This window comes from Petaurus breviceps, unplaced genomic scaffold, assembly GCF_028583685.1.
Source record: "Petaurus breviceps papuanus isolate PSGF00001 unplaced genomic scaffold, PetGlider_PUasm1.0 207, whole genome shotgun sequence".
In the NCBI taxonomy this organism is placed as follows: domain Eukaryota; kingdom Metazoa; phylum Chordata; class Mammalia; order Diprotodontia; family Petauridae; genus Petaurus; species Petaurus breviceps.
In genome coordinates, this window is record NW_027185850.1 from 18,878,409 (window position 1) to 18,887,941 (window position 9,533).

General features: G+C 41.9%; 1 protein-coding gene across 1 annotated transcript in view; it reads left to right on the top strand.

The window, feature by feature from the left end:
* LOC138164937 (disabled homolog 1-like) overlaps positions 1 to 9,533 on the top strand; it is a 483,687-nt gene that overhangs the window by 161,389 nt on the left and 312,765 nt on the right. The window contains exon 2 of the mRNA XM_069092919.1: positions 6,009 to 6,211. Coding sequence (XP_068949020.1) covers positions 6,145 to 6,211 — 67 coding nt within the window. The 5' untranslated portion in view covers positions 6,009 to 6,144. The remainder of the gene's footprint in view (positions 1 to 6,008; positions 6,212 to 9,533) is intronic.

The window sequence follows — 9,533 nt, forward strand, 5'->3', positions numbered from 1 at the left end:
ACACACACACACACACACACAACCCGAGTTAGTATTTTGCTTTGGGGGATCACTTATGAGAAGGATCATGTTATTCCCAGGTCTTGCTTATGAGTGACCCGTGTTTTCAGGGCTCCCAGACTGCTCGGATGTAAAGGCTCTCTCGATCCAGGGATGTATGTAAAGTGCATTGTTGATTCAAACAGTCAGAGCCCTGTCTGTTGGCTTTTATTTCTCTGCTTGAATTTACTTGTATTTTCTCTGTTTATATTTTCTCTAAAGTTCATGGTGCTGACTTTTCCCCTGAACTAGTAAATGTTATTTGAAAAGATTGTTGACCCTTTAAATAGATATCTTTCCTAGTAAAGGAGATTTAAGAACCTGTGCTAGCAGCCATCCTGGGTATTCCAGTATGGTTGCTTCTATGGGGGGGAGAGAGAGAGACAGAGAGAGAGAGAGAGAGAGAGAGAGAGAGAGAGACAGACAGAAAGAGACAGAGAGACAGAGACAGAGAGAGAGAGAGAGAGAGAGAGAGAGAGAGAGAGAGAGAATGAGGAAGAGGAGGAGAAAAATATAGGGTGTGATGTACATTGGTGAATGAGTTTCCTATAATGAAATACCAGGTCCTTGATGTAAAACAAAGAAGATGACCCAAAAAAGTATGGGGATGATTCAGATGTTACTTTTCTTGTTTGTGCTAATCTTCCCTGCTGTGTCCAGAGACAAAAAGTATCACTGTAATGAAATGTCATAGAGCTATAAACATTTAGTGAACCAGTGTGATCCATTAGCTAAATGGAATGTTGGTAAGGATACCCAATCACTATCTAATAATTCCATGTAATATCACTAAGCCCATCTTACAACTTTTGGTGTATTTGGTTTGATTAAAGTAACCCATCTCATCCCCACCCCGTTTTCTTGGAACTGGATGAATATGAGAATAATGACAAGACTACATTTGTCTGGAGCTCCCTTTAAAGTTTTCAAAGGGCTTTCTTGGAGATGGTGTTTGGGGATGTGATAGTGCTTGACTTGGAATCTTGAGATCTGAGTTCAAGTTCTGACTTTGACATTGACTACATTTGTTAATTTGAGGCAGTTATATCAATTCTGTGGGCCTCTGTTTTTTTTTTAATTTATCAAATGAGTAGACCAGACTGCATGATCTTCGACTCTCACAGGGAGGATGGTGTGCCACTGGGCCTTGGGATATACCTGGTAGTGATTTTCACAGTGTGTAGGAGACGACCATGAAGTGCTCTCCAGACCTGGAGCTTTCGTGAATCTAGGAGAACTTTGAGTAGAGAAAGATGATCGAATAATTTTTACCTTTCCTATAACTGTACCATCCCTTCCAATGTATGGAGTGTTAGTATTTAAGTAAGCTGTTGCTGGAAGCTCTAGAAATGACCACACTGCATTGCCTATGAATGTCATCTCTTCCTGTGGCATTTTGGCTCTTGGTTCTATCGTGTTGATTTGTTTTTAAGAAGCCAGGAATTTCTGAGGTCTGTCTTCAAGTTCAGCTCTTTGGTTTGGAGATTTTTCAAGTGTTTCCTCAACTTTCCTGCCTTTTGATTGTGCTCAGATGTTTCTTGTTGTCTCCCTGTACATTTAGCCTCTATTTTGCCTCTTCTCTGCTTTCTTAGGTTTTTCCACTCTATCTGTTCAAAGGAATATGCAAAATACTTCCATTATACCTGTTCATTTGATCTTTGGGACAAAGGCTTTGAGGGGAGGCTTTGAGAGCAGTAACTTTCATTGTCCCAGTCCCTAGACATTGGTTACTTTAGCCCAAGATGACTAGGTGTTTCAGTGCCTTGTTAAACCATTGCCATCCACTAGAACCCACAGTGCTTTTGTCATGAGAATGTCTTTACTTTCTTTTCCTTTTTTAAAAAATCACATTCCCTTCATTTTATACTCATGAACTTGAATATTTGAACCCAAGTGTAGGACTTGACATTTATTCCTGTATAATTCCATTTCATTAGATTCAGTCCAACATTCCAACCTGTTGAGGTCATCTGTGATCCCAATATTTTCATCTAGTATTTTAACTATCTTTCTCATCTTCTTGTCATCTGCATGTGTGTGTGTGGGGGGGCAGGGATATAGAGAAAAACAGAGACAGACAAATAGAGACACTCAGAGATAGAGAAAAGGAGAGAGAGACTGAGACAGAGTAATGAAGAAAGAGATGCTGAGACTATGAGACAGAGCACAGAGAGACAGAAATAAAAACAAAAACACAGAGACAAGGAGATAGAGAGAGATACAGAGAAGCAGAGATATCAGGATAGAAAAATGGAGACAGAGAGAGGGAAAAAAGAGATAAAAACAGAGACAAAAGCAGAGATAAACAGAAGGAAAAGAGAGAGAAACAGAAATAGAGAAACAAAAGACAGAAACAGAGGGAGGTAGAGAGAAAAAGAGACAGAGGGGAAAGAGCGGAGAGGAGAGGGAAGAGAAAATGGGGAAAGAAAGCAAGAGAAGAAATAACCTAGTGGAAGGAATTCTGGATCTGGAGGGGAAAGACTTTATTTAAGACCCAGCTCTGTCCTTTGAGTGACCCTGTCCAAGTCACTTTTCTTTCCTCCATTTCTTCCTCCCAAAATAATGGATTGGACTAAGTGCGGAGACTCTAAGCCTTTTTTCTGTGTCCTGTTCTCTTTTGCCAGTCTGAGGGAGCCCAGGGATTGCTTCTCAAAATCATGTCTTTAAATGCATCAAATAAAATATATCTAATTACAGGGGGGATTATATATGGAAAGAAGTTTTCAAAATTAAAAACAACAAGTTTGGGACCTTGGGGTGAAGAACCTTCCCACTAAAGGATTTCTGAGGTTCCTTTTAGCAACATTTTGTGATATTGTGTGCGTGCGTGCGTGTGTGTGTGTGTGTGTGTGTGTGTGTGTGTGTTTGTGTTTCCGTTCCAGAGCTTTTTATTCCTCTTCCCTCCTGGCTTGTTTATCATTGGGGGTTGACTTCGGTTCTCTGCAAGCCAAGGCCTCCCCATTGCTCAGCCCTCATCCCAGACAGCCTGTGTCTGTAGTGTACATCTCGATGTGAAGAGCTCATTATAGAAAACCTGACACACTTCAGGAATATTAAATTACCAGAGATCGCATGGCGCCAAGAAACATTATTGAAGCTTTTCAAAATTCGGGAAGAGTCTGAAATTTTCTGATAGAATTCCACAGCTTCTCCTGCAAGGGGTGGGGAGAGAAAAGATTATTTTAATTGTCACATTGTTCTAGGTTGTGGTGGACTTGATTCTCCATAATTACAGATAAATGTTTTCTGAAATAATTTGAGGTTCCTTCTCAGACTTGGCCCAGACATCTTGACTTCTTAAGAAATCAAGAAGAGGCTGCAGCCTAGGTAATGGAATGATCTTTCCAAGCTCCCGTGGCTTGTTTCCCTCTTTATTAGGGGCCAGGGAGACTTTACTGTACACACATAGATATGTACATATACATATGTGTATGTATGTTAGCTCCTTACTCCTGAAATGCATAAGCCATTTTTGAGACTCTTGAATAGAAATACTTTTATATAGAATGGGGGGGTATTTCATAGAGGTGACTTAAATTCATCAATGACAGCATAGTGAGTAAGGAAGGGAAGAAGGGAGGGAGGAAGGAAGGGAAGAAGGGAGTGAGGAAGGGAGGAAAGAAAGGAGGGAGAAAGGAATGAACAAACAAACGAACAAAAGAAGGAAGGAAAGGAGGAAGGAAGGTTGGTCATATTAAGTGCCTAATATGTTTCAGGCACCATGCTAAACCCTTAACAAACTTTATCTCATTTGATCCTCACTGTAACAAAGGGAGGTAGGTGCTAATATTATCCTGATTTTAATCAATCAGTGAAATACTTAGCCCCTGATTTGTGCCAGGCACTGTGCTAAGCTCTGAGACTATTAAAAAAGGCAGAAGACAGTCCCTGCCCTCAAGGAGCTTATGATCTAATGGGGGGACATAACACAGAAACACATATATACACAACAAGCTACACACAGAAGAAATGTGGTCATTAACAGAGCGAAGGCAGTAGAATTAAGAGAGGTTGGGGGAAGGTGCCTTCTTTTCATTCTTTCTTTCTTTCTCTCCTTAATCCTGTTGCCAGATTCTCAGGTCTATAAAAGCATAATCATATTCATGGAAGCTATCAATATTCAATAAGTTTACCTTTAAATTTAAGTTTGGGTTCATTTAAGCTTTCAGTAGCATAAACATCAGCCTCCATGTTGTTCTGGCATGCTCTAGCCCCCTCACTTCTCTTCCTTACCTACCCCTATTGCCTTATTGTGACTGCCCATCACCTCTGGAACCTAGCAGTCCAGAGGCCCTGATATGGTGGAATGAAAACTAGAACTGGGGTGGAGAGAGGGAGGGGGACAGACTGGGGTAGGGCAAAAAATGCTGGCATTGGGGCATTGGAGTTGGGTCAAATCCCAGCTCCACCACTTGCCATCCTGTGATACTAGGCTATGTAGTAAACAGCCTCAGACCTCTATTTCCTTGCTCTAAAAAGGGATTTCAATCTCTGGATCTATCATCTGTGATTCTGGAAATTGGTTTGGATTCTGGCTCCAAATGGTTCCTCCTTGTGTGACCATGAATGAGGCATTGAATTTCTCTCAGCCTCCATTTTCTCTTCTGGCATACATCCATCAGAGGGTAATTGTGAAGAATCTGCTTGGAATGAGATTTGTTCTTTTCAAGCAATATGGATTCAGGAGCTCTTATGTTTATAGGGATTACAGATGGTCACAGAGGACTTGGGGTTAGTTATGACTTTTGGGCGACATGGTCAATTCAGAGGCAGCTAGGGGTGTAAACACTGGAATTGGAATCTGGAGACTTGGTTTTGAATGCAGCCTTCTTGGACAGGTCACTTCTTGGTGGCTTCATCTGTGAAATGGGCATATAACTTTTACTAACTTCTTCTGAACTGGTGTGGGGGAAGTACTCCTACCTAACTTTGAATTATTGTTATGATCCTACATCTGAGCACCTAGAACTGACAGTGATTTTTTTTTTACTTTCTCCATGGACTGATATGGATACAGCCATATTCAAATAATAAGTTCTAGTCTGTGTTTATATGTATTGATTCCTCAATCCTCTCCTCTTCTCTCTTGCTTTTTCTTTTTTCTCTCTCTCATTTAATTTTCTTCTTTCTCTCCCTTCCTGTCTTCTTTTCCTCCCCCTCTTTCTCTCCCCATTCTGCCCCCTCCCCCATCTTTGTGTCTCTTCTTCCCTCCAGCTCTCTAATCTTTTCTATCTTGGTTACTCTTCCTTTTTCTCTATATCTGTCTCTTTCCTTTCTCTTTTTCTTCTCTTTTTTCTTCCCTCTCTTATTGTTATTCCTTCCTACTTCTCCCTCTCCCTCCCTCTTTCTCTTCCTAGCCCCCCTCTTGCTCTCTACTTTCTATTCCTGCCTTCCTATCTAGCTAGAAGCACAATATCCCCTCCAAAAACTGAACACCACAAATTGGCTTTCTGGAAAGTTTGCTATAGCTCACATTTGTCACCCACCCCTCAAAACCCAATTGTGTGTCAGTTCCCTGGCCGCTCTGATCTCCACCAGTGAAGGAAAGGCCACGGGTCACTTCTCAGCAGCCCTTCTTAACTACCACAACACTTTTCTAGTTCGTCTGATGAATGCCCTCCCCTTAGAAAAGGTCTTCATGATTCTGATCCAGAGTCATTCTTGGCATATAATGTGGTGTGATCATCAGGTAAACAAAGGAGCTTAGAATTAACAAACTGGAAAAGAAACCATCAGACTTCCAGCACCATCTTGCCCAACCTCCTACCTAGGACTTTGATCTCACCCTGGCCTTTCCCATGTTGAGTTTACTGAAAGATACTTGTACCTCTTGTATAACCCCTACCTATTATCTTAAGAATTATAATAGGAGAGAATGATGCTCCCCTTTCCAATGGCTTATTTTCTCTTCTCCCTGATTTGCTTGGACTATATGACCATTAACATCACCATGTTTGTTTGTGTTTCAGCACTCGAGCGGAGTGAGTGAGATGTGCTGTCAGTGGGCATAGTTCTGAAGGGAGAAGCCGTTCTCTGGGAGAGGAATTCTCAATGAGCCTGCCCAAGACACTGGATCTGTGTGAAGAGGCCTAAGGATATAATAGGATGTCAACGGAGACAGACCTGCAAGTGGCTGTTAAATCCAGCACCAAGAGAGACTCCAGAAAGAAAGGTGGGAGAATCTGCATCCATCCCCTTGCTGCCTTAATGATTGTTGCCAGGTTGGGAGATGACAGAGAAACTTCCAAATGAGGCTGGAGGAGGGAACATTCCATTTGGGCCTGTTGTTGAGTCTCCAGCAATGCCCCACAGTATGGTGTCATTTGGGCTGTTGGGCGGAAGGGAGGGAGCCTGGCTTCAGTCCTCTGCCCCAGCAAAGGCTGTGGCCTGGCTGAATCCCTCTCATGGAGTGGGCTATCATTTCTGATTTGTTAATGGGCTCTGCTAAAATGCTGAGTCTTCCTATTAGAGTCTTCTTTCCCTTCTCTCTTTTTGCTGCTTTCCTCTTTCCAAATTGTAGTTGAAGACTGTGGCAGTGTGCCTTGGTGAGTGGGAGGGAAGAAACTGAGGGAAGAAACTAAGGAAAGGGTAGCTGTCATGGGAGAATGGGACTATGGATGGGGGTAGACGTGTTAATTTGTCACACACATGCACACACATACACATACACACATATAAATACACATGTATGAAAGGCATCAGCACCAGAAAGATGAGGCTTTGAATCTTGCCTCTGATAATATACTGACTGTGTGAACCTGAGCAAGTCACAACCTTTCTACTAGTACCTTGGGAGCTCTTTAAAAGTATAGATGACAGATAAAATCCCAAGCTGTGTTGGTGGAGGGAGCTTCCTTACCTGGTCATGCCTTGTATCAGTGAAATCACACACCCCATGCCATTTCTGTTCTTCACCCCCTTCCATCTATGCCTTTATTTCCTATCCTCTACCCCCATCCTTCATTTCTGTACACACTGATGGTTATACATTTGTATCGTTTCAATGTAGCCACAGTGACAAACATGCAGCTACTCTTTCTACTAATGCAAATTGTAATCCAAACCATGATAAAATGTTCTCTCTCATAAGGCTCATGCACCCTCACAATGTGTGCCCTAGAAATACATATTGATCTTCACACACACACATATATCTCAGAGGCAACATGGAAGACTGGATAGAGAGCTGGTCTTAAAGACAGGAAAACTTGGCTTTAGATGCCACCTTGGATATATATTTTTTATATGATCTTTCTCAAGTCATTTCTCCATCAAAATCTCAGTTTCCTGAGAGAATAATTATGTAATTGTGTGTGTATAAATATATATACAGTGAGGAGGAATAACTCCTAATTTCACTGGCAAAGTGAACTCCTAGTGTGAAAACTCCTTCCACCAATGAAAATCAGTAACTGTTCTGAAACTTATGACCTTAGAGAGTTGCCCAGAACACTGGGATGTTAACTGTCTTGCCCAGGTAACCAATTTAAAACATAATTATTACAGACTTCTGTGGTGAGTAGAGTGATGGGTGCAGAGTCAGGGATATTTTTATTAAAGGCTTTCCTTCTACACGTACTGACTGCGCGACTCTGGGCAAGTTATTCAACTTTTCTGTACCTCAAGCAAGTCCTCAGATTTGATCTTCTAGAAGAAGTCATAGACAGATAGGCAGAGATCCACCTTGGTGCCTGGGGGGAGGACCAGAGCACCTGTACTGAACGTTCTTTGGCTCACAAAATCACAGATTTGTCATGAATTTGCAAATGGTGCTCTGCTCAGAAGTAATATAGGCATCATATCTAGGCCTCCTGTGCTTTTGCAGGGACCCGTGCTTAATCCTTTTAATCAAGAAAAGAAGACTAAATTTATTCCAATAATGTCATGTACTGGAATCCTATGGGGAAGGAATTTGCAGGCAGGTGGGCTTTTAAGCTTTTCTGCTATCTAAATGAAGGCCATATGAATGGGGACTTTGAGGAACTTAACTTGCTTCTCTCAACAAAATGCTCATCTAAATCAAAGCCCAACCCCAGAAAACCTTTAATCAGTTAAAATTATGGATCCGACTCAGTATCAGTGAAATTGTATCTGGAATCATGGATGGGGTAGGAGAGAAGGTGGTATGCTGTCGTTCAGCTAACCCAGGATGACAGAATCATAGACTGACGAAGGGACTTTAGAGGCCGTCAAGCCCAATCTTTGCATTTTAGAGATGAGGATACTGAGGTGACTCACCAGCGACATCCATCCTAGTGTCTGAGACAGGATTGGAACTTGAATCTTCCTGACTCACACAAAGTTCAATACTTATTTTAGTTTGAATTATTATGAAAGGGAAAAACCACGAGAAAGAAAAAAAAAACGTAACAGAATAAAACAAAACAAAAAAGAAAACAGTGAGCTTCATTCTGGATTCTGACTCCATGATTCTTTCTCTGGATGTGAATTGCATTTCCCATCATGTGTTCTTTGGAATTGTTTTAGGTCCTTGCATTGCTGAGAGGAGCTAAGCCTATCAAAATCAGTCCTCACACACTGTTTCTGTTACTATGTTAACTGTTTTGGTTCTGCTCACTTCATTCAGCATCAGTTCATGTAAGTCTTCCATGTTTCTCTGAAGTCTGCCTGTTCATCATTTCTTATAGTACAATAGTATTCCATTGCATTCATAGACCACATCTTGTTTAGCCATTCCCCAATTTATGGGCATCCCCTCGATTTTCAGTTCTTGGCCACCGCAAAATGTAAATATTTTTGTAAATGTGGGTCCTTTTTTCAAGTCCTCTCCTTTTACAGATTAGTCTACCATGGTTCAAAGGTGCTAAGTCACTCCTTCCCTGGTGATACAGATAGCCAAGGGTAGAGCTGGGAGTAAATCTGAAAACACTGGAAAGATGGGAAAGCATCAGGCTGTCTGGTGACCCCGCGGCATTGATTTCCTGCGTGTTTTTTACACAAAGCCTCCATCTCTGGTCTCCGGGCACTTCCCCACAATGTCCTCCCTCCTCATTCTCTCTTCTGGCTTCCTCTAAGTCCCAGTCGACTTAACACACTCTACAAGAAGCCTTTTCCTATTTTTCCTTCCTTAATGTCGGTGTATTTCTTTTGATAATTATCTCCACTTTTTTCTGTTTCCAATCTTTTTTGGGTGTCGCTGTGTGCTTGTTATCTCCCCAGTGAGACCGTGACTTTCTGGAGGGCAGGGACTGCTCTTATGGTTTTCTTTGTGTCCACACTGCATGTCATAGTCAATGAGCACTTAATGAATGTTGAGAGAGAGACAGAGAGAGAGACAGAGAGAGAGAGAGAGAGAGAGAGAGAGAGACAGAGAGACAGAGACAGAGAGACAGAGACAGAGACAGAGACAGAGAGAGAGACAGAGAGACAGAGAGAAAGAGAGAGAGAGACAGAGAGACAGAGAGAAAGAGAGAGAGAGACAGAGAGAGAGAGACAGAGAGCAGAGAGAGAGAGACAGAGAGAGAGACAGAGAG